The sequence below is a fragment of the Drosophila sulfurigaster genome, chromosome X (assembly GCF_023558435.1).
Source record: "Drosophila sulfurigaster albostrigata strain 15112-1811.04 chromosome X, ASM2355843v2, whole genome shotgun sequence".
NCBI lineage: Eukaryota > Metazoa > Arthropoda > Insecta > Diptera > Drosophilidae > Drosophila > Drosophila sulfurigaster.
Window position 1 is genome coordinate 21,868,707 of NC_084885.1, and position 25,052 is coordinate 21,893,758.

A 25,052-nucleotide genomic window follows, 5' to 3' on the forward strand; every position below is an offset into this window, starting at 1 on the left:
CTGCTGCTGCTACTGCTGCTGCTGCACTGCTCATTTGATTTGTATAATTGAAATTGCCAAGTCGCCGCCGCCACATTTGTCATGAAAAATACTGCAAAATGCTCTTTGCAACACAGTTTTATTTTTTTGTTGTTGTTATCCTCCGACTTTTGTCTGGCGACGCGCAGTCTGAAGTCCTTTTTCTGACAGTGTTTGCTTCTGTCTTTTTTTGTTGGTACTATGTGTGGCCAGTCACCAAAAAAAAAAGAAAAGTGAAAAAAAAGCATAGCATACTTTTTTGGGATTTCGTTGCAGCGCTTTATTAATGAACATGCCGCTCGCAACGTGTCAACAGCGTGTCGACTGGCGACTGCTGCAGATGATGATGATGATGATGACGATGATGATGATGATGATGATGGTGATGGTGGGACACACACACTCGCACACACACACATCTACACCCACACACTCATAGAAATACAATGTATAAATATTATGTAAACACGCAAACAATGAAGTGATTTGTTGCTACTTAAATTTAGCCCCCGAGAGTGTGTGCCAACAACAACTTGGTTTAGTGTGCTTTGTGTGTGTATGTGTGTGTGGGTGGGGGTGGTGGTGGGGGTGAGGAAGAGCGTTGTTAGTGGGACTGTTGTTGCGTTTGCTTGGCTGCCCTCGCTTCGCTTAGCTGATGCTGCAACTTGAAGAAATCTTTTCTTTCACATTTCTCGACTTTTTTTTTTCTTTCTTCTTTTTGCTCTACTTTGCGCGCCTTGGCAGCCATCTCGTTCACGCGCAAAACGCAGCAAAAGAAAAAAATGGATTTAGTTGCTAAAGAAAGGAAAAAAAAAAAAATAAATAAAGAAGAAAAAAATGAAATTGAAAGGAAATATGTAGCTAGCTGGTCGGCTGGCTGGATGGCTGGCTGTTTGGCTGTCGAGCGCAGTCGCTGTAAAAGTAGCAAACAGCGCCTAAGGCAGCGAAGAGAGGGGAAGGGAGGGAGGTGGTTGGATGGGGTTGTCAGCCTGTTTCTAGCTTGTTTACCAACACTTAAAGCAGCCCCACAGTGTGCGCTGCTGCTGCTGCTGCTGCTGCCTCTGACTGCCTGCCGGGCGCGATAAGCAGCCACAGAAGCCACGCGAGAGCGAGACAGAGCGACACGCAAGGCAGAGAGAGAGAGAGAGAGAGGGAAAGAGAGCGAGTTGAGCTAGCAAAATTGATGCCACTCGCTGTACCTGTGGCTGCTGCCGCTGCCGCTGCTCGCCAGTGGCATTTCTACTCTTTGCTTATTACGATATACGACTCGCTTTATGCTACCATATATACCATATAGTATATACTATATATACTATATACACCAGTCAGTATATATCGTCTATGTGGCACTTACTCGTTGCAGGTTGTCTTGGCGACAACCAACATAAACACTTGTTTAAATTTATTTATATTTATTTTTACAAGATTCTTAGACTTGAAATCACACACACACACACACACATACACACACACACTCGCATAGATTTCTATTAGTTTAGAGTGAAAAATATGACCAAGAACTTGAAATTAAATCAGGCCAACTGGAATTGCTTGTTGCTGCTGCTGCCTAAGCTGCTTTTGTGCATTCCAGATGAGATTCTTCATGCCTCAGCACAGTACAGCACAGTCGGCACTTAAGCCTCATTTCTGCTCTGTCTCATAATCTCGAAATGTCTTTTTCTGCTGGCATATAAATCTGTCTTAAATATATCGTCGCTTGACTCGAATATTTGTTCAGCTTTCATTTCATTCATTTATAATTATACAATTTTGCCATGATTCTTAAGTGTTTTCTTCAACTAAAATTGTTTAAATTTTTTGTTAGTACTCTTAGTATTTAGTTCACCATTTCGATTCCTTATTCTTTTTTATCCTCTTTCTTCGTAAACGTTTTTCTCAAGCAAAAATAATTCTACATTCTACCTTGTTTTCAACGTTTTATTTATGTTCTCCTTTGTTCTGTTTTTTCTCTTATTCATCATTCCTTTCACTCTTCTTCTTAAACGTTTTGCTGAACGTTGAAGAATAATATTCAAACGTTTACGAAGAAGAGGAAACGAAGAATAGGAAAAAAGTGAAAATATAAGACTTACACGTTTGGCTGAACCAGAATTGGTTTTTTTTTATTTTAAATTCTTTTTTGTTTAAAATTTTGTATTTTCAAGTTTTTCCTATTCTATTTTCTCCCTTCTTCGTAAACGTTTTAAGATTTTTCGCAAATTGTTCACTGAACTAGCATTATTTACATTGCCTTTGGCTTTTTTTGTAAGCATTGCGTTATTTTCTCAGCTTAATACTCCTACTTTTTCCTTATTCTTGGTCGGTTATTTGTAAAATGTTCTTTCAGAAGCGTTTCACAGAACTAGAATTGCTTATGCTTCTCTTTAAGCATCTTCGTCGTTTTAAGCTTACCATATCTTCCACTTTTTCTTCTTCTGCTTTGTCCCTTCTTCGTAAACGTTTTCTATTCATTGTTAAAAGTTTTTCTCAACTAAAATTGTTGACATCTTCGATATTTTCTGTCTGCTATTTCACTGCTTTTCTTATTCAGCTTTGTCCCTTCACTAATTTCCATAAAATTTACATTGGTCTTATCTTTTAGCTTGTGTGTCTTCTATTTCTATTTTTTTTTTCTTATGCTACTTCACACCTTCTTCGTAAACGTTTCACACTGCTGCAATTGGGTTTGACTTTCATGTGCCTGGAGTTCATAGAGTTGCGTTTGCTGCACGTCTGCGAATGTTTTAAAGTTGTTTCAAGGACATTTACGGTGCCTTTCTATTAAGTATTCTATCACTCACACCGACACACACACACAAAGTTGCACACGCACTTAATTCACTTTAATTTGCTCGGTCCAGATACCATAAGCGCACTTGCAACACTAAATTGCCACCTTGTTGCTCCTGCTGCCTGCTCAGCTGACTGGCTGTGGCTGGTTGGTTGGCTTCTGGCTTCTGGCTCCTGACTCGTGGCTCCATCAGGCACTTTTTGTGTTGTAATGCAATTTCAACAAATTAAAAAGTAGTGCGTGGTAATTTTACTGCCGCCAGGTGGCAGCTACTCGCATGTGCGGCATGTGTGGCACGGAAGATAGACAGCAAATATGACGTGTACGTTGCCAATTTAGACATAATGAAATATAGCGTATACGCTTATATATAGTTATTCGACTGCAATTTAATTGAAATATTCCCACAACAAGACATTTATTTTTCTTTCTCTTCTGTCGAAATTCAGCTGCAATTGTTTTGGGTTATAATGCGATTACATTTAATTGCATTTTAAAGACACTAACTCGAATCGAATTTAAGAATTGAAATTCTGCTGCTGCAGTTAACTTGAACTTCCAGTTCACTTGCAATTGTGCATTTGATTATCAATGGGAATTGCGCATAATCGCGCACACAGAATGTGTTTTGCCTTGTCCATTCATTCAATCGCTGCCATTCAGTCAATCATGCAATCATTTGGCCAGCAAAACAACTGAAGCGTTGCGTTTTTGCGTTTTGTTCAAATGCCGAAGAAGAACAGTTGCAAAAAATTGCATACACAAAAATGTTGAATAATAACTTTTCAAATTAATTGACAAATGGATAATTTATACATGATATTTCTCTCTCGTTTCCGCCGTGCGCTCTCTTTCTCTCTCTTACTTTAACTCTTCCCTCACTCTGTCTCTCTCTCTTATACACTGTTGCTTTCCATGCGCATTATCTCTCACAATAGTCTGTGTCTCTTCTCTCTGTTAAGTGCAATAATGAAAACGACACACACACAAAACGACAATTGAACTAATTAAAAAGAACAAAAATCGAACATCGAAAATCGAAAATAATAAAAACAAAAAAACGCAGCAACTTCAATGTGAGCGAAAGCTAAACAAACAACAAAAGCAGGAGTCCAGAATGATTGCCACGCTGTTCATCATCTTTGCATTTATACGCGCCTTTCCCCTGGAGTCGACGACGTGCCTACGACGCCGCTCCCGGTCTCCGCCCACCGCTGGCGCTGACGCTCACAACTGACGAGCAGCAGCAGCAACAAGAGCAAGAGCAACAACAACTGCAGGACAACAACAATGGGCCACGCCCATCGATTACAAATATGGGCAACGGTCATGCCGCCGAGATGCCGCCGCGCACACGACGCAAATCATCGAAATTCCATGAGGTCACCTTCAGCGGCAGCGTCGGTGGCGGCGACAGCGATGATGGCGACGCTGCCGGTGTCAGCAGCAACAACGTTGCTGCATCTGCGAAGCGACACTCGCTGAGTGTGACCACCACAACAACGACAAGCAACTCGGGTACGACAAGCAACTCGGGTTCCTCGATGATCCTCACGCCATATCGCACGCTGAACAACAGCAGCGGCAGCGGGAGCAGCCAGCGAGGATCGCGTGGATCGCGTGACTATGCGCAACATGAATACTATCAGCTGTCATCATCGAATGGACAGCGTGGCACATTGACGCAGCGCAGCGACACGATGGCCACCGAGGCGGAGGAGTTTGAGGATGAGGAGCGACCGCCGCTCGATGATGACGACGACGAGGATGCGTCGTATGATCGCGAGACGGAGGAGTTCTATAGCAATATACAGGATGCCGCCGGCACATCGAGCAGTCGCAGCAAACGTTCGTCGCTCTTCTCGCGCTCCGACAGCTCGGCGACAACAACATCGTCGAGTGGCGGCGGCACTTTCACCGGCGGCAAACGACGCTCGGCCGCCTCCATAATGTCATCATCGCTCTGCTCGGATGTCATGATCGGCGGTGGCGGTGGCTTCGGCGGTGGCGGCAGCGATCGTCGCAGTTCGACGGCCACCGAGTATAGTGTGCGTTCCGCTGCCGGTTCGCTGCCGGCGTCGAATGGGCAGCGCAGGTCGAGCGGTCGCATTCGACGCTATGTCTCGCGAATGACCATCGCGGGAGCGAGACGTCGCACAACGGGAAGGTAACATGCCAATGATAATGCTAATGCTAATGCTAATGCTTGTGGTATACCGGTGTCTTCGTTTCACAACTATTCTCTCGCTCTCTCTCTCTCTCTCTGTCTCAGTTCTATTTATTTTATGCTTGTCACTAACACACTCTGAAATCGTCTAAATAATGAACCAATTCCAGTACTATCTTCAATTAATAGCATATCTCGCTTAGCGGCCTCGATTGTTGCCGTTAAACGAGCGTAATCTTAACTGCAACCATAACAATTTTCTGTGTGTTTTCTATGCTAGTTTGGTATTATTTTTGTGGCCGCTAACTGCAAGCAATATGCCACTAAATTAATTAGATTATTAAAATGTGGCTGCTAAGTAAGAAAAGTGTAAAGTTAGCGAAGAATTCATGTAGCTTCAAACTGAACTTGCGTAGAAAGCAATATTTTCAACAATATATAACTAAATAGCCGCTATATAAATTTGGAGAATGTGCCACTAAGTGCAACTTGTGGCTGTATGTAATGTATAAATAACGCAAAGTAAATCTAATATGCATAAATTGGGGATACTTAGAAGACTATTATCATACAACAAAAAAAATATACTACTTGCTATTTTGTTATACTAAAAATGAGAAATAATGGATTAGGAGAATATGCCACTAAATGCACTTTTTTTATAAATGAGATGCTGCTAAGTAGTTTATATTTTTGTTAGATGCAGCTATGAGATATAAACGTAGATCGATGTGACATTTCTTGATCTCTATGCAGTTTCTTATTAACTATTGATATATATCCCCTCGTTCATCGCTCTTTTTAGCCTTTATTCAGAATTCGTACAGTAGAAGGTAAACTTTAAATCGATTGCAATGCGAGTGTAGATTTGTAGAGTTGTATTTGTTATTTGTGTGTGCCTGGTCACGAGCCGTTCTCCTGCTGCCACTGCTCGTGCTTGGCCAGCAGCTTCATGCCCAGTGGTCTAATCTGCTTGAAGGCACGCTCCACATTCGCCTCCTGCACAGCCTGCGACTCCTTGGTCGCCTCCTTGCCACCGCCAACGCCAACGCGTGTGGCGCAACGCATGCGCTGCATGCTAATCTCCTTGCAACCCAAACGTATCTCATCGCCCGTAAAATGCTCCGAACACTTCACCAGCTCCTCCAACAGCTTGGGCGTCAAACTGATGACAGAGCCCAGCAGTCGATTGATGAGACTCGAACGCTCAACGGCACTGGGCAGCTGCACCAGCAGCTTCTTCTCGAAGCGACGCAAGAAGGCCTCATCTATGTCCCACGGCAGATTGGTGCTGGCGAGCACAAAGACGCCGCTCAGCGTATGCTCCATGCCGTCGAGCAGTTGCAGGAGTTCGTTCTTGAAACGCTTCGATGACTCGTGATCCGTGGAACGATCTCGCTTCGAGGTCAAACTCTCGATCTCATCGAAGAAGATAACCGATGGCGCCCGACGCGCTGCCATGTGAAATAAAACACGTAAGATTTTCTCCGATTCGCCGCGCCACTTGGAGATCATAATGCTCGCGGTGATGTTGAAGAATGTCACCTTGTCGCGTGTCTCCGCATAGAGAGCCTTGGCCAAAAAGGTTTTGCCACTGCCCGGCGGACCGTGCAACAGCAGCGAACGCCACGGCTTGAGGCCGTGGGCAAAGAGCTGTGGATACTCGATGGGCGTGAGCACAGCCTCCTTGACCAGCTCGATGGCACGCTGATTGCCACAGACATCGGACCAGCGCAGCTTGAGGTCATCGCTGAGAATGCTCGTCTTGACCAGCTCGGCAAGTGCCTGCCACTCCAATGAGGCAAACAGAGCATCATCTGCCGCATGGCCATGTTCGATTTCAGTGAATGCAGCCAGTCTGGTTTGGTCTGTTGATGACGTTGCTGCTGCTGCTGCTGCTGCTGCTGTTGCTGTTGTCGCTTCGGCTGTTTCCATTTTCCTAATGTGCAATGCCGGACGATGCTGTTGTTGTTGATGGTGTTGTTGTTGGTGTGTCAACTGCTGCTGTTGATCTGTGGCAAGACTGGCTGCTGCTGCGGCTGTGGCAGCTCCAACACCCGCATGCCAACAGGCAACAGCATCGCCGGGTCGCTGCAACGTTTGTGCGTTTCCCTCTCCCTGTGCTCCACCCATTGTTGCCACAGCAGCATTCTTCGCCACGGCGGCGTTTTTCGGAGCAGCATTCAGCTCGAGCTTGAGCTTAGGCGCCACCTTCTTGAGTATGCGCGGATATTTGCCAAATTTCATGTTAAAGAAACTGGCATACTCCAAGTAGATGGCATCCAGGTCAACGTTGTCGCACAGCTCAAATTCCTCGGAGAGTCGTCCCTCGCCCTTGAGCGCCTCGGCGCTGCTATAGAAACCATTCTCGAGCAGATAGCGATGCATCAGATACAATAGATTGCGGCGTCGGGTGGTAAAGTTGCGCACATCTTCGCACAGTATCGTGGAGGCAGCTGTGGCAGCCACGCCATATTTGGTCTGTGGTTTCATCAGTCAGTCAGTCTTCTTCTTCTTCTGCTTCTGCTTCTGCTTCCAGTGTGTGTTAGCTATAAGCTGAGGCTGAGACTGAGGCTGAGGTTCGTTAATGTTGTTGTTGTTGTTCGGGGAACCAAACTGCAACTATCTAATCGAAATTGTAGCTCGAGCGGGCAACATTTGACAACATTCTCATTGTTTGACTGCTTTAAACAGACAGAGTGAGAGAGAGAGAGAGAGTTGCCATAACAAAAGCGAAGCCCGGCAACCACAACGGGGCAACGTTGTTGCAACACACACAACACAGGCAAGGAGCGAGCAAGCGAGCGACCACGTTGCAACGTTTCAAACTGTTGCCATTAGTTTCACTTCATGCTCCAAGCTGCCGCAAACATTCATCAACATTTGCCCTTAGGCAACCACAAATACAAGTCTACTTTATATATATATGTGTGTGTGTGTGTGTGGGCAACAGTTGCAAAAAGTCAACACATAACCCACAATGTGTAACAAAGCAAGAGACAAAGCGAAAGGGCGAGAAATATGCTGCTCGGGATTATCTGTTGCCATTGACAATATTAACCGATTAATGTGGCATCAAATGCTCTCTCTCTCTTTCTTTTCTTTATCTTCCCCCCTGCTCTCTTAGAAATTGAAGAATGAAATACGTTTTTTGTCTTTGAAAATACATATATCAATTTTGTTTCATTGCAAATTTATAAATAGAATAAAAATATGCATTTAGCAAACACATAGCTACTAACGATAATTAACATGATTTTCAGTGTGACCATGACAAATGTTTGTCAATTTACTGTGTCAAATTTAGGCACACATATGTTGCTAAATACGGTCACACCTAAATATGTAGAACTTGCGACCAATTGATTGATTTAGTGTGTCTGCAACATTATTACACAATTCTATTGAAACTATACTAAAAAATACTTACTTAAAAAGAAAACAAATTTTTATTAATATTTATATTTATTTTTTAGTTAATCATATTAATTATTTATTATGTGTGTGTAGTATATGATTTAATTATTCCTTAACGTAATAAAAGTTAAATTGAAATGTTCAGAGAAAATTTGTGCAATTTTTCCTATTTTAATTTCGCTGTTGCACATATTTTTTTTATTTTTAATTATACTTTACGCAAAGCAAATAAAACTAGATTGTTATATACATACATATGTACTACAAAGCACAGCTAATGTTATTGATTAATTAAAAAGCTAAATAGCATCAATGTGCCAGGAAAGCCAATGAACGTGAGTGCAAAAGAGTAAAAGCAACATGGTCGAGGAATCTGGCTAATTAGCAGGTAGAGTTTAGTTTTAGCTTCAGGTTCGCATTGCTTTTTGTGCGTCTGCCATTTTGTGAGCTAATTAAACATGAGTAGAAGGTAAATGCCAGATAATTGACCATCGCCAATATGCAGCTCTGAAGTTACTCCATCTCAGTTTCATCTGTGCCTCAATTACTGCAACATTGCGACTAATTAACAGTAATCAATTATCGACAAGTTGACTTGCCATAAACTCGGATTATTGTTAAGGAAAATCACTTTTCTTCCTCGAACTAGTTACAGTTGTTGTATTAAATATGTTGCAATATGTGAAACAGAAGTTTGCGCTGGTCTCAAAAACTGATTGAGCTTACTGAAAAGCTAATAAAATACTATTTTAGACAGTAGTTGAACTGTTGTGTTAAACAGATTAACAATAACTAGCAAGCAAATAAAATATTGATTTGAATCACATCAAAACAGTGCGGTATAAGGTTTCTAATATACCGGAGGCTATGTTTGTTATATTGATATAGTATGCTCTTCAAAAAATACCATACACCACAAAATATACCAGATTGTCAGTCAAAGCAACTAAGATCTATAATAAGTAGGCGTTTTTTTGCCATACAAAAGAATTTCTTATATAACTTCTGTAATTTTTATCCAATCACAAATACTGTAGATAAATTGTATGTATCGAAAATCATGTGACAACAATTTTAAAACAAACTTGATCTGTGAAGGTAGAAATCTCTAACTGGAATTATAATTTATTAAGCTAATGTGATATCTTATGTTTCAAAATTGATGTTAAATAATGACGTAATTTCAAATAAATGCAAAAGTTCAAAATTAGTTAGAGTTCGAAATGAATTTTGTCTTATTTTGATCGACATTACAATTTACTTGTTTTGTTAAGTTGAACTATGTAGTTATTTTACCGTATTGAGTAGTGAATGATATTTCTGTTACTCATCGAGTGTATTGACTTCAATTGCAGTGATTAGCAAAGTAAATTTAGCTGGCTAAATTTAGCAACAATCAGAAAAAGGGTTTCTAGCGTCATTGGCAAAGTTCAATTCTATTTGTTTGGTAAAGTCAACTAAGACTCTGTGCTGTTGTAAACGACTTTTGGCGCGTCTGGAATTGGTAGCTGATAGTTGGCTGTTAGTTGTCTGTCTGTCTGGCAGTAATTACCATGATTAAGCTATCCAATTGCCAATTGCCTTTGGCAACGAAAAGAAAACAACAACATTGAATATGTGCACCATGCGCAATGTTGCAGCGTAAATTTACGCTGCTGACTCATCGACATCATCAATTGAAATTTGCTGGCTGCTCTTTAATTTTTTTGGTTTTTTGTATTTTCTTTTCTTATTTTTGGCCAATGTGCGTTGTATGTGGTGTGTGTGTGTGTGTGTGCCAAGAGGTTGCATGCTCAATTTGTTTGGTGCCGCTAGGCGACAGCTGCAGCGACGGTTAATCAAATGTGCGACGCAATGAAATGAAAATCAACGATTCTGATGGCTAGCTGCTTTTTTTTATGCAGTTCCCCCCTCATCTTCCTCTGCCAAAGCTGTCATCATTTGCTGCTCTCCACACACACACACACACATACGCTGCCAAATTATGCAACATGCAGATGCAGATGCAGATGCAGATTGGAGGCTGTTGCCCAGCTTCTTTTTGCCGTACACACACACACACACCACATACTTGGAAATATAGTCAAGGTAGCAATTAGGTGAGGGGGAGGGAGAGGGGGGGATGACTGATGCCTTGCCTCTGCTCTAGCTGTGCTCATTTCATATCGCACGCTGCTCGCTCGCACTTTTAATTTGGTTTTCACACAGCAGTGGCAAATGGCAACGCCACCTACAGCTGCCCCCATCTATAGTGCTCTCTCTTTCTCTATAGTATATCCCTCTCTCTGTTTCGCTTTCTTCGTCTGTCTGTCTGTCTGTCTGTTGTCGCAGTCAGTCTCAGGCTTTTGTTAATGGCCTTGTGACAGTTTTTGTTGTTGTTGCTGCTGTGTTTTTTTTTTCTTCATTCTTTTTGCCTCCTACTTGTTTGTTTATCTTGCCCCAAAAGCATCTCCCACCATTCATATCATCATCATCATCATCATCATCTTGTTTATCATCATCATCATTTGCTAGTGTGCTGCATGTGTCGTTCGAATTGGTTTTTTTTGGGTTCAGTTTCAGAGTCTCTTTCATCTTCAGATTCATATTCGCATTCGCATTTTCGCATGGGAATCCTGTGGCCAAGGACTTTCAACGCACGCACACTAAAACACTCCAAACACTCATGCATTGCATTTGTGAATCATGTGAGTGCATTCATTGGGTCTTTTTGCTTTTGCTTTTCCTTTTGCTGAATGAACGACTTAAGTCAACTGCTGACAAGCGTTAACCGCAACGTGTCGAGACTCTGTAACAAGTGGCAACTCTGCGCGTAGCAGCACGTTGCCACACAGTGTGCACACAGAAAATGTCACCAAATTAAAAGAATAAACAGCTTACGAGCTTAGCGTTAATTCTGTCAGCATTGCCACTATGTAGTATGTATATGGCATATACAACATTTCATTATTCTGAAGCAGAGCAGCGAGTAAAAAAATGACAGTTTAAAAGAGCTTAGTGAAAAGTGGATAATCTGGCAAGGTTGCCAGTGAAAAAAAGTATGCGAATTATTAAATTTTGAGTTGCCTTAGAATTTAATTTTAAGTAAAATTTGAAAACAGAAATTATGAATAATAAAAACAAAACAATAATCATAATAAATAATACAAAAATAAATAATAATAATAATATAATTTATAATAATAATAATAATTATGAATAATACAAAAATAGATAATAATGAAAATACATAATAATGATAATAAAAAAATAAATAATAATAATAATAGAATTTATAATAATAATACTTGAGCATTCCTTAAAAAAACCTATGATAAAAGGAAGAATCGAATATGAATAATAATAAAAGCGTTGCCACTCCACTGAAAATGAAGATTAAAGCGTTGCCAATCCAGCAAAAATATGTAAAATCTTAATAATAGGTATATAAATAATTTAATTAAAACAAATCATTTTTACCTTGTCAATGTTTAAAAACTTTTGAAATGCAAAATTCAATTAGCATCAAGAAGTGGAAGAAGTGCAAATATTATGAAAAGCATAAATACTAAATTTAATGGAAGCAAGTCGAAACTTAAGCTACAGCTTGAGTTGTAAAGCAAATATCAAAGAGTGCAGTTGACAGCAGCACTTGCAACGCAGCAGGTGATGTAGTGGGAGTGTGAGGAGGGGATAGAGGGTAGAGGGTAGAGGGGGTGTTGCAACTTGATTTGGATGGCTTAACAGCTCGTGAGTGTTGCATACTTGCAGGCGCTGGCAAATCAGTTGCCGAGTTTCCACATTATTATGGTGACACAGTAGTGACAGGCAAAGACGCTTAATGCCACAACGAGAAGTAAGAAGCGAGACAGAGAGAGATGGGGAGGGAGGTAGAGGATGATAAAGAGATTGGCATTGTTCTCTGTGTGTGTGTGGCAAGGCAGGAAATGTGCCCCACGGCACTCGCTCCTCATGCGCCTAATTATATGTGCAAATAAATGAACGACCCAAGCTGATTGTGATGAGTGTGCGACTGAGTGTGATTGTGATTGTGTACGTGTGTGTGTGTATTGTGATTATTTTATATGTAAGTGTGCGAGTGTGTGTGGCATAGATTCAAGTGATGCCAGCGGCATCATCTCTGCAGAGCAGAGAGTTAAGACGAAAAGCGCTAAGCCCCAAACGCCCAACTTAATTAGTTTGTTAAGGAGGAAGTAGCTGGATCACAAATGATTGTATAAATGAATGCATGAAGTGAATAAGTGACTGCCTAAAGAACCAACTCGGACTGAATAACAAACTGCAAAAGCAAGCGACCAACCATTTGCTGCTGTCAACTTTAAGCAACACAGCTCTCTGCAACATGTTGTGGCAAGTGCAAATGCAGTCGCTATCACCAGCCCTGAAACCGATACACAAGCTGCAAAGTCCTCCCAAAAAAAACACAAAACCCAAAAAGCTGTCGAACTGTAAACCAGCCAAGAAATAACTTCTCGTTGCTCTCTCTCTCTCTCTCTCTGCCCCATAACTTGGAGAAAGTGGCACAAAGTATGCCATGGCAAATGGCGACATTGTTGCGCACAACAACAGCAGCAACAACAACAACAACACTGGGATGGGGGCAAACAACAACTAGAGAAGTGAGAGTCGAGGCAACAACGAAGCAGAAGCAGCCAGCCAGCCAGCGTCAACTTTGTGCCAAGTTTACTTAATGACCCCGATATAAATTTTACTTAAAACATCATTTTTCTTTACGACTTTCGCTGCCAAAAGCGTGGCCTTCGAGTCGGGCTCTGCTGATAGCGCGGTGGCAAAAACAGGAGCAGCGCAGCAACAAAAATTCCAGGCCGTGGCGAGGACACAGCTGCGTCACAGGTCCCCCCAAAAAAAAAACAAAAACAAAAACAAATAGAATAGAGAGAGGAAGTTGCAAAAGGAAACTGCCAGAGCAGCAACTGGACGACAACAGCATCTGCTTTTGGTTATGAAAGTATTTTCTTTAATTATGACAACGCGTTTAGATTGATGCCTGTCACACTTGCTCTCTCTTTATCTCTTTATCTCTCTCTCTCTCTCTCTCTTTGTAGTTGCAGCTGTTGCCAGGGGACAACAGAGCGAACTGCATTTGAAAGCTGAAAACTCAATCAAACTTTTTAGCTTTGCAAAACTCACCGCTGCATTCGTATAAATAATTTGTGTGTGCGACTTTTTATGGGGCATCATTTAATTTATTTAACAATTTAACTTTATATATTGTCGCAAATGAAAACAATGAAACAACAACAGGAGAATAATTATGAAACATTTTGGAATAACTTTGAAATTGTATTCGTTAAATGTCATACGAAAAAAACCATATACTAAGCAAATAAGCAAATAATTTGCTTTCTACATATCTACTGTCCGCCAGGTGGCGCCATCAATATTAACAAGTTGATCCTTGAGCACAACCGTCTGCAACTTGATCGTTGAACTGAACTTTGCTTGGTTGTGGAAATGGTTTTGCTCCGAAGTGGAGTCAACTTTCAGCAAGTTCTCAATAAACTTGGCTACATTCGGTTCGTGGTTGCGCGTTGCGGGTAAGAAAAAAAACAGAAAGTATGTGCGCCGGGCCGTTCTGAGAAAACTTTTCATAAGCGTCGCTGTCGCTGTTGCTGCTGCTGTTGTTGTTGCTGTCGCAGACAACGAACGCAAGGCGAAAAATGTCTAACGAATTGAAAAACTTTAAAAGCGCCTTGTTAGGCGCACTTCCGTTTCCTGTAGGCTGCCTGGCTGTTTGATACCCACTCAAACCTCAAGCAACTTCCCCCCGCCTGTCTTTATTTTTTTGGGCACTGAAAAGTTTCGTTTTGGCGTCTTGTCTGTCAAATCAACTTGGCCGTCAGCCCATTTATAACATGGCTCAAGAGTTTGGCCTAAAAGCGTTGCGTCTGCAACTGTTTTTTTTGCTGTGCTTCCCTTTTTCCCTCCTCCTTCTCCTCCTCCGCCGATAATAAGCAGCGTTGTAATCAGCTAATTAATAACAAACATCTCTTGTTCTTTCTTCTTTCTTACAGTTTCGATGTAGAAAATGGCCAGGGCGCCCGATCACCGCTTGAAGGCGGTTCACCCAGCGCTGGTTTGGTACTACAGAATTTACCGCAACGTCGCGAATCCTTTCTATATCGCTCCGATTCGGACTTTGAGATGTCACCAAAGTCAATGTCCAGAAACTCAAGCATCGCTAGCGAAAGGTAAATACAAACAAAAATCAATTTCATTTACCTATTATACTTAAGCTATAGACATACAAATACCATACATATACGATATATCTTATGCTTATTATCGTTTATCGATTATCGGTTATCGATTCTTATTCAACACATTTCCCCAATTCGATGCATTCTTAATTCTTATGATTTTCTTTTGATTCATACTACACGAAAACATTTCACTCTTATACACTATGCATTAAGATTTAGTACTCATTAAATATCATCTATGTAAATGAAAACCATTCGAAACACTTTTCACACTTCTGGCTTCATCATTTCGTTTTTTAAAGTGTGTGCCTGTGTGTTTTTGGGTGTATTAGGTTGGAGAGCATTATAGAATAGTATATAGTGACTGAATATTGTAGCTTGTGAACAAGTATAAGAGTATTGATAAACTATCGTAAAGTATATCGTTCACCCTTTAGAGTTTCCCCTTTTTACTGCCCTTAATTATGTAGTTGAACTAGCACTTCTACTTTCAGTTTTTTTGCTCTCCCTTCTACTTACAACTTTTCTTCATTAATTGAGTCTATTCACAGCTATAATATATGTATGAACTCCTCATTAAAACAGAAAACAGCGATCAAAGAAAATTGTTTAACATTCTTTTCATTGTGACCATGAAAAATGTTTGTCAATTTACCGTGTCAAATTTAGCCATAGTAGTGCTGGCATAAACGGTCACACTGGAATAGTGTGTGAAGCTTGCGACCAGCAGAATTTATGTAGTACTAGCTTAGGGAATAACTAAAGCTGGTAAAAACAGTCACATTAAAATTTGTATTGCTTGCAACCAACAAAATGTGTTTAATGTGCTTGCTAATGGCGTTTTACTCTGTAAGTTCTTCACTGTGAACCATTTATCAGCAATTTTATGACAAAACTATGTTTTTTTTTAATCTCCAACTCTTTTAAATACAACTTTTGTCAGTCTTTTACTGGAAATATAACTTAACCCTTGCAACTGTTACTCGTTAGCCTATTATAAGGCTATGAAACTAGTCGACTTGTCTTCAATTTGTGCCAATTTATAAACGTATTTGAAGTATTTTGCAACTCGACCAGGTCGAAATGCAACTTGATATCCAATTATTTGTATAACAACTACTCGGGTCGAATTTTGCACAGCTGTAACACAAAAATTTTTGCGACATAGTAACCACATAGTTAGCTTTCAGCAATTTCTTTGGCCAACTGGCATCCATTTTGTTATTGCTTCGACAAGAGCCAAGAGCAACAACATTGAAAAAGGAGTCGCAAGTAATTCGTAGTCGTAATTTGCTGCATCTGTTGCCATTGTGGTTCACTTTTATGCTATGTGCTGTTGCTCAAAGCAAATGGAAATTTGCCACACCTTTGCCAGAGATATGTGTGTGTGTGTGTGTGTGTGTGTGTGTGTGTGTGTGTGGTATATTTCAAGGCACATTGCAGCATTAGGAGAGTACTAGGTGACGCCTTTCGATCTGCAAAACTCATGGCAACATCATCATTCGCATCATCATGATGCCTGAACTCCGCCCCGTTGATGGCATTCGTAGAATTCATTGCAAGCATTTTGCCACATTTAGCTGCCCCTTTTTTCGCCATAAATTCCTCTAGTCCACAGTCGAAAGTCGAATGAGAGTGTCCAATGTCCAAGCATCCAGGGTTCCGGAATGCGAATGTGCGTGTATGTGTGTGTGTGTCGGGTATGTGTGTGTGGTGTGTGTATGCGGTCTAACGTCAGCTGCTATGTTCTCTGGCCTGTAAGCAATCTGGGCAGAACTCTCTGACCATTGTTATGACAACGCTTAAAAGCAGACCGTCAGTCAGTCAGTCAGTCAGTTGGTCAGTCAAGGATGCGGCAACTTTTCGCAAAAATATGCAAAGCCATGCAAAAGCAAAAGCATTTTGACTTTTAGTCCCTGGCTGGGCGTTATTCGGACTTCAATTAGTTGCTGCAAAAGTTCTCTGTGTGTGTGTGTGTGTGTTGGCCGAGTTTTTTAGGCATACCACATATGTATGTATGTGAGTACGTTGCACATACGAATGCGACACCAACTGGAGAACCCGAAAAGTGCTTTTTCGTTTGTTGTTTCGCTTTGCCGCTGCTATTTCTCATTCAAATCATAATGCATAAAGCGCAAAACAATAACAATAACTAACTGCAAACTGCTGCAAACTACAAAAATATCAAATAAAAAAAATACTATTCGTGTATATATATATATATATATATGGTATATACTATGTTATATATCAAAGCATCAGGTAGCAGCGAGATGTAGTTTTGTCGAGGGGCACAAATCTCGCCACCATATGGAATTGAGCGGGCATTTTGGTCACGCCCAGTGCCAACCTTGGGCATAGAAGCATTTTACAGCTATTTTTACACGACTTTTCGCTCCTCTACCCCCGCATCCTCATCATCCTCAGGCATCAGGCATCATCTCATCTATCGCGCACATCGACGACTCTGCCTCAAAGGCGGCGGCCCCACACCAAAAATATAGTACCACAGCAAAAATATCGCGCAAATCGTAGATGAAAAATTGCAAAAATATTTGGACCGCAAAACACTTAAAAACCCCAAATAAAAACAACAATAACAACGAACCAATTACCCAAACATACTTATCTATATTCAACCCAAGCGAAACCACAGCAACAACAATAACAACAAAAGCGAAGAAAAACAACAAGTTGTATGTAGAAACAAAACAATTCACCGAAATGCTTCATACACTAGAGCTCAAATGTATTGGATTAGTTTGTGTAATTGTTTTTTTTTTGTTGGCTCTTTAGTAAACATAAATATCAAACGAAATGCAGATTTATAGCTATTATGCTGAGCAATTTGGCACCTCATATAAATATAGTTTCCTTTTCTTTAATTAGAACGAGAGATTTTAAATAGATGATGATAATTCTCTGACAATATTAAATATCGAGTGCTTGACTAATTGAAATGTCAAACTTTGATAATAATTAACAATAAAATTTCCTAAAATATAATAATAATAAATAATACAAATCTTAGCATTTATATTCTAATCCGTAATAATGAATTTAAAATTAAATAACATTGATTTATAGAGTTTTCATAGCCATGATTCATTTAATAGCCTTAAGCTTCAGAAATGGTTGATTTTCGTTGTCTTGATTTTCAGTGTGACCATGAATTATTTGTGAATTTCTTGAGTCATATTTAGGTACACAAATGTTGACAAAAAGGGTCACACTTAAATTTGTGAGCCACAACAGTCCTCAAAAGATTATAATAAGTTAGCTTTACACTATAAAAACAAAGAGTTTAACTAAACCCAATATAAATTTATTATTATTTTTTTATTGCAATAACGAATACAATTCCTTATTGCACTTATTATTGTAATGAGATGAACCATAGCGACTATATCCTTAAGTCTGAAATAAATCAAAAACATGGAGTAATTTAAGTAGATTTTTGTAGATCGAAACTCGTATTGTAATCATTTGATGGAAGGATTTAAAAATGCATTTAACATTGATGATAAAAAGCTAAAGCATTTTTAACATAATTCGAATAAGTTATGCTGAAGGAAATCTTCAAAAATCTTATACAGAAAGTTAACCTCCGTATAATATTCGAGGAGATTAACGAAATTGTTGGGCTATTTAATTTATTTAATGTCTGATAAATATTGCATAATACAGTCTCTCACTCTCTCACAATCGCTGTGTGGTGAATGCAAATAAAAGCCAAAAAATGTCCTTGTGTGACAAACTGTTGTCTAAAGTTGGATGAGCCCAAGTTTAGTGGCCCATGGCACTGAGCATTGGGCAGAAAAAAACAAAAAGATGAAGGAACAAAATGATTCGAAATGGGGAAACGGGGAGAAAAGGAAACAGGGCAACTCGGTGCTATGTGCTCTGTGTGACGACGACAGCGACAGACTAGGAACATAAAAACGATTTAATTATACATAGTTGAAATAAATATTTTTGGTATTTTTGAGGCATTTTTTTTGGCTCCCTTTTTGGCCATTTGGCAGCGACAGTGACGCAATTTGCATTCCTTTTTCCCTCTCGCTCTCGCTTTTTCGCTGTCCCTTTCGGTCTGTCGCCTGTTGTGCGAAAACTTTTTTGGGTCTCTGCTTTAAAGTTTGGCAGGCCTCTAGTCATTCCGTCCGTCCATCGCTCTGTCAGTCAGTCACCCAGTCAGTCAGTCAGCCAATGTTCTTATCCGCATTTGCTGCGGCGTTTGCTTTCAATCAACTTTCGAATATTTTGTCGGTGAGACATGCGAGAGAGTCTCTCTGCCACTCGGCCACTTTCAAACAATGTTGTTGATGAGCCTGTCAATTGCACACACACATCCTCACACACACACACTCACACACACACCCTCACACACACACTCACAAACTATGCATACCTGCAGTGAGAGAGAAGCTGGGCCAGCTTTTGGCTGTCATGACAACGAGCAAGTTGAGTGAAAATTTCATAAAGATTTCAACACCAATAACAAATAATTAGCTGACTGACTGCGGCTGGCAAATGTCAAGGCCAAAGAACAACAACAACAACAGCAATAACAACGAGATAAAATAAGTGCAATAACAATTCAATTGATTGCGTTAGTGACGTCTTTTAAGAACCGGCTAATAAATAGAATTCGAGACACGAAACAATCGGGCAAAATATTTCTATATATCTATATATCATATGCCACTACACACTTTGGCAGTTCAAGTTCACCGCAACAATTATGCACAGCAAAATAGCTGAGCAAAATAGTTTTTGCGACAGTTCTATGAAAGCATCTATGAAAATAGCCCAAGAAAGATGCTTCGCAGAAGGCAGCTTCAATTGAAGAGGGATGCAAATAGCTGGGCTAAGACAGTAAAGGACGAAGGTTAAGAAAGTTTTAAGGTTCGGCACATTTCATTTCTTAAATAGAACGTAGAAGTTAGCTCAAGGTTAAACTAGTATTTGTTGTTAGTAATCCAATTAAAAAACAAAAATAAAAGTTTATTTTTAGCTGATGTAAAAGTTCTCTTTTAATAATATGGCAAGATTATCAGAAAGTAGTGAAAACACTTCCGAAGAATTCGAATATATTCGAAAATTCAACTTATGATGAATACAATATAATAGAATAACAATACAAAGAATATAGATCAAACAGAATATGGTCAAGAAAAAACATCATAAGAAAAGTCAGTCAATAATTTATTACAATTAAAAATTTTATGCAATAATTAATTTAAAAATGAATCGTTAAATTTATATAACACATGATTTGTTATTAGTACAAAAATTGTTATAAAATAATGGCAATCAATATTAAGTAAAGCTCGAACAAACAAATATTAAAAATAGTCAACAATTGATTTGAAAATTAACTAAGATTGAACTAATAAATAAATCTAAATGAAGAGAGGAATAATGATAAATAATCCAACAAATATTATTATTCATAAAGCATTGATTAATGTAAAAAATGTTTTATATAAGTTTCTTTAATACAAAGAAAACAAATTCATTTTGAATTAAAGCACTTTTCCCAAATGAACTAAATTTTTTATGTGCAGCTTTCTATTTCGAAAAAATATATGTAAATAATGAAGAAGTGATGAAATAATTAAATATTGTGAAATAATGAATTTATGTTATTAAGATGCATTAAAAGATTAATATTGCTAAGCATTTTTTTAAGAGAACCACAAAGAACACTAAAAAAGTGTAGAAAATATTTTCAATTCAATTAAAAGCGATTAAAAGTGAGTTGAAGATTGTGAAAAGGAAAGGAAAACGCAACTTGCGAAACAATATGAACAAACGACAAAAGATAAAAGTAACTCATCAAGTTGAAAAGCGACCAGAAACTAGTTAATAATATTATTTAAAAATTGTGCAAAGAATTAGCTTGGAATATAAGTCGCAAAAGGTTTTTGTCAAGCAGCAGCGCAGCGCGCTGTCAACTTAAATACGTTAATTAACTTTGATAAAAGTTGAAGAACTCTGCAAACCTCGTTTAAAACTCAAGGAAAGAAAACCAGAAAAAAGAACAGAGAAGAGAGAAGAGAGAATGAAGATGGAAACATGAAGTAACACAATTAGTTAGTTAGCAGGCAGTTTTGAAGAAGGAGCTGCTTAAAGCTGATGCCAAGGATGAAGCAATTGACAGGCAGGATCCATTAACGAGAGCTTTGTTTTTGTGTGTGTGTGTGTGTTTTTTGGTCTAAGAGTTGAGAGCCAGTGAAGCGTGTGTTGCAGGTGTCAGGTCGATTGTTGGACAACATGCAGCAACATGCATAGAAATGCCAATGAAATTTATCTGGCATGTAAATTGCCACTTGCATCGGCATCAATTTTAAAGCCAAAGTACATAACTTGCAACTTGTGTGTGTGTGTGTGTGTGTGTGTGTGTGTGTGCGGTTGGCATTTGCAAAAAAGTTTAAAATGCAACTCAGAGACAATGGCGATGATGTGAGTGTGTGCGTCTGTGTGCGTGTGTGTGAGTGTTTGTTTAAATGTCAACACTTCAACTTCGACTTTTGTGCAGCTGCTGCACATCGCTGTTGTTATTCTCGTTGCTGTTGTTGTAGCTGTGACGTGCACGACACAATGACGTCACAAGAGCGAGGCAACGAGTCGAGTCGAGAGTTGAGTCGAGTCGAGTCGCTTATCTATCAATTGCCCGGGGGTCATTGCCGTTGGTTCGCCATTGTCTGCGTCAGCAGAGCGAGAGGCAACTTATATCCAAGTGACCTCCGCTAATCCCCAGCTCACTGCACACACACAGTCACACACTCACACACACATACACACACCTCAACGCCACTTAACTTTCGCACGTGATGTCTCAATTAAGCTGCTCGAGTCCCATTTGTCTCGCTTACTCGCCTTTCATTGCATACCTTAGGGCGTCACACACACACACACTCACGCACACACACACACACACATACATATGTCTACATGGCATTTTTCTGTTGACTTTTTATTTGCATTTTTTCTTTTTTTGTTTCCTTTTTTTCGCTACACAATAAAATAAGCGTCAATTATTTATGCAAAAAAGAACAAAAACGAATCGAAATTTTGTTGTGTTTTTTTTTGTTTGTTTGCTTATATTTTGTTGTTTTTGTGTTGTCTTTGTTTATGTACATCTCTATCTATATCTATCTCTCTCTCTATATATATATCTATATATTTATTGTTGTTTGTTGCAACTCAAATACGAAATACAATAATTCTGCTCTGTACCACAAAAAAAAAGAAAAATAAGGAACCAACCTCTACTACTATATTTACTTACTTAAAACTTACTTTTAGCCTACTTCTACTTTATGATCGTTATTTGTATACTATTATCGTTGTTGATTATTGTAACCCTTTTGCAGGTTTAAAGAACAGGAGGCCTCTATACTCATTGACAGATCGTACGTATGCCCAAGTTCTTTCTTTCTCTCTCTCTCTCTCTCTCTCTCTCTCTCTCTATCTCACTCACTATCTTTTTGCACTTTATCTGTGTCTTGTCTTTGCCTGCTCAAATGTTTTATTATGTGTATTGCTTGCCTGCTTTTTGTGTCTTTTTGTCTCGCTTTAGTTGAATTTTCAACCCTTTTGCATGCTCTCCATAAAAAAAATAAGTATTTTTTGGCAAATAATTAATAATAACTTGACGCTATTTTATCAATCGTTTTTTATTATATTTTCATCATCAGATTTTTCAATCTTTTTAGTTCTCCTCTCTCACATTTCACTCGATTAGTTAGTTGTTTAATTGATTTAGCACTGCCCAAGTCTCGAAAATATCTAATGCTTAAGTATATAACGTTTAAATATATTTCTAAGATTCATTCAATAATTTTGCTTACTACTGAAACTGTTTCTTTAATGATAAAGTAGTTAGTTGTTTATGAACACATTTTGTAGGTGTGCATTCTAAAGGTCAACAATATTTGTATATGTTTGTGTGTGTGTGTGTGTGTGGGATATTCCGCGTATTTTTGTATTTTTACTATCTCAACTCTCAACTCATTGAGTAATTCCTCAAGATTAGCTTCTCGTATCTGTCGTGTCTGTTGTGGCTGGCTGGCTGGCGGGGCTATAAAAGTACCCAATTTGACAACCACATGAGAGTGTACTATAAAGCAACAACAACAACAACAACAAAATAAGAAAATACGTGAGTCATGTCACGTTGGCTTATTTTATTGTTGTTGTTGTTGCTGCTGCGATGGCTGCGGCTGCTGTTTATTCTTGATTTTTGAGAGACTGAGGGAAAAAACTCACATGATATATTCCGCGTGTCACTCAATTCACCGAATTTATCCCCAGTCATCATTGTCGTCGTCGTCGCAATTAATGCGAGGTGTGTGTGTGTGTGTGTGTGTGTGTGTGTGAGAAGCGGGCGAGAACGGCAAAAAGGGAAAGGCAGCTGAATGAAAGCTGCCAAAGATGTGAAATCAACAGCATATAAACAATAATAACAACCACAACAAGACCAAGACGAAGGCGCATTATTGGCCACGTTGGCGCGACAGCGCAGCTAATTTAAATATGAAAAACATTTCCTATTTCCTGTAGCCGCAGCAGCAGCAGCAGCAGCAAGAAACGAAAACAAAAACAAGAAAAACAAAAAGAAAAAAAAACCCAACATGAAATTCGGTCAGTCGAAAAGTTGTGTTGAGGGCTTGGGTTTTTTTGGGGTGTTCGGCACTGACCGAAGCAATGTCGTTGGCAAAATTCAATCACAAGCTAAAAGCCAACCACACACACACACACACACACACACACACAAACCCCGGCCAACGTCTCGTATACGTTTTTGCCGCCTGCTACTGCTCATTTCGCCGTAGGTTGTCCCTTTTTATGCACAGTTTTTGCCCAGTTTTGCCACATGCAGCGACACGCTGGCGTATACGTAACGTATGTACATAGCGTTGAGCATATGAAGCACACACACACACACACACACACATGCATGCATATTATTCATACGCAGCGTGACATCGAAAAAGTCAAACCAAATGAAATACGTTCTTTTCGCGCATTAAATTTGCCGCCTCAATTGCCGTTGTCGTTGCCAAACGAACAAAATCCGCCCAATGCAAATCACACCCAACTATACACGAGCATCTCTCTCTCTCTCTCTCTCTCTCTCTCTCTCTCTCTCTCTAAGTGTGTGTGTGTGTGTGTGGGTTTTTTTTAGTTCTCATCTCTTGTGCGCTTTTAATAAAAATGCATTTCACAGAAATTTGACATGCAGGCAAAATGCAAAATCGAAATGAACTCATCCTCCACCTCTTCTTCGCTCGCTCAGAAAATATATATGTATTTTAATTTCCATTTCGAGCATTTTCAACAAAGAATGAATGGCATTGCCTTAAAGTTTTGCGAGGATTTGTGTTGCCTCATAAAATAATTGAAATGTCATTCAACTATTTCCATTTCAAGCTGTCGTATCTCTGCTCTAATAATGATTCATAATTCCAATTAAATCTGCAAATATGGCAAATTCAAATTCAACTTCTCTCTAAATGTTGCAAATTCTTTTTCACATTTTAGGCAATAAATTTGCAATTATTTACCCGAGTATTTCACTGTGCATTAGTTCAAAAGCGGGTGATTATTTTATTCCTATTTGCTTAGGAAGCCATAAAGCAGCAAATTGATTATGCCATTGTAAATATTTTACTAGCATTGAAAAGCAACAAAAACTGCATAATTTATTAGCTTGAAGGCAGCCAAATGGCAATTTGAGTAGAGAATTTATTAAACATTAGTGTAGGTAAGTGCGCTAAAATAAAACAGAGAAAAACTACTAACGCAGCAGCAGCCGAGCAACAGAGGAAGCAACACACAGAGTGGAAGGGAGAGAGAGAGGAAGGGAGAATAAAAGAGGGAGTGGCAAAATTAAATTAATTTTGCGTGTGCCAAATTGAAAGGTAGTTGAAAAAGAAAGAGACAGCGACAGAGATAGCAATAGCAATAGCGATAACGATAGATAGAGAGACAAACATCATCAGGTGGGGGGAAAGAAAGCAAGAATTAAACGAAACGAAAATTTTCTACTCTGACTGCAGATAAAGATGATGATGTTTGTTGTTGCTGATGGTTTTCTTGTTGTTCCTAATGATGTGCATCATCATCATCATCATCATCATAATGATAATGCCGTTTGGCTGTTATTATAACTGGCAAGGACGCCCCCCCTCTCCAACTTGCTGCCTTGCCGGACATTGGGAGCTTCTAACTGTGTAATACAGGGTGTTTCTTTGCGCTTGGAAAAATTTCTAGTATTTAGTATTTTGTTTACACATTTTTAGAACTCGTTCCACATTTTTAGCTACTTTTTAAACATATATCTTCTGAATAGATGTTAAGCTAAATCATAAGATTATTGCACTGATAGTTTCAAATGATTTCAAGCTAAAAGATACGGAAATTTCAA

The 25,052-nt window shown here is 39.3% G+C and overlaps 2 protein-coding genes across 2 annotated transcripts in view; one reads left to right on the forward strand and one right to left on the reverse strand.

The window, feature by feature from the left end:
* Nucleotides 1-25,052, forward strand: part of LOC133848098 (cAMP-specific 3',5'-cyclic phosphodiesterase-like) — a 150,640-nt gene that overhangs the window by 107,157 nt on the left and 18,431 nt on the right. The window contains 2 exon segments of the mRNA XM_062283489.1: nucleotides 14,429-14,605; nucleotides 21,997-22,035. Coding sequence (XP_062139473.1) covers nucleotides 14,429-14,605; nucleotides 21,997-22,035 — 216 coding nt within the window.
* On the reverse strand, nucleotides 5,751-7,628 carry LOC133848620 (katanin p60 ATPase-containing subunit A-like 2). The gene has a single exon (XM_062284257.1). The coding sequence runs from the start codon at nucleotides 7,467-7,469 to the stop codon at nucleotides 5,880-5,882; it is 1,590 nt and encodes a 529-aa protein (XP_062140241.1). The 5' UTR covers nucleotides 7,470-7,628; the 3' UTR covers nucleotides 5,751-5,879.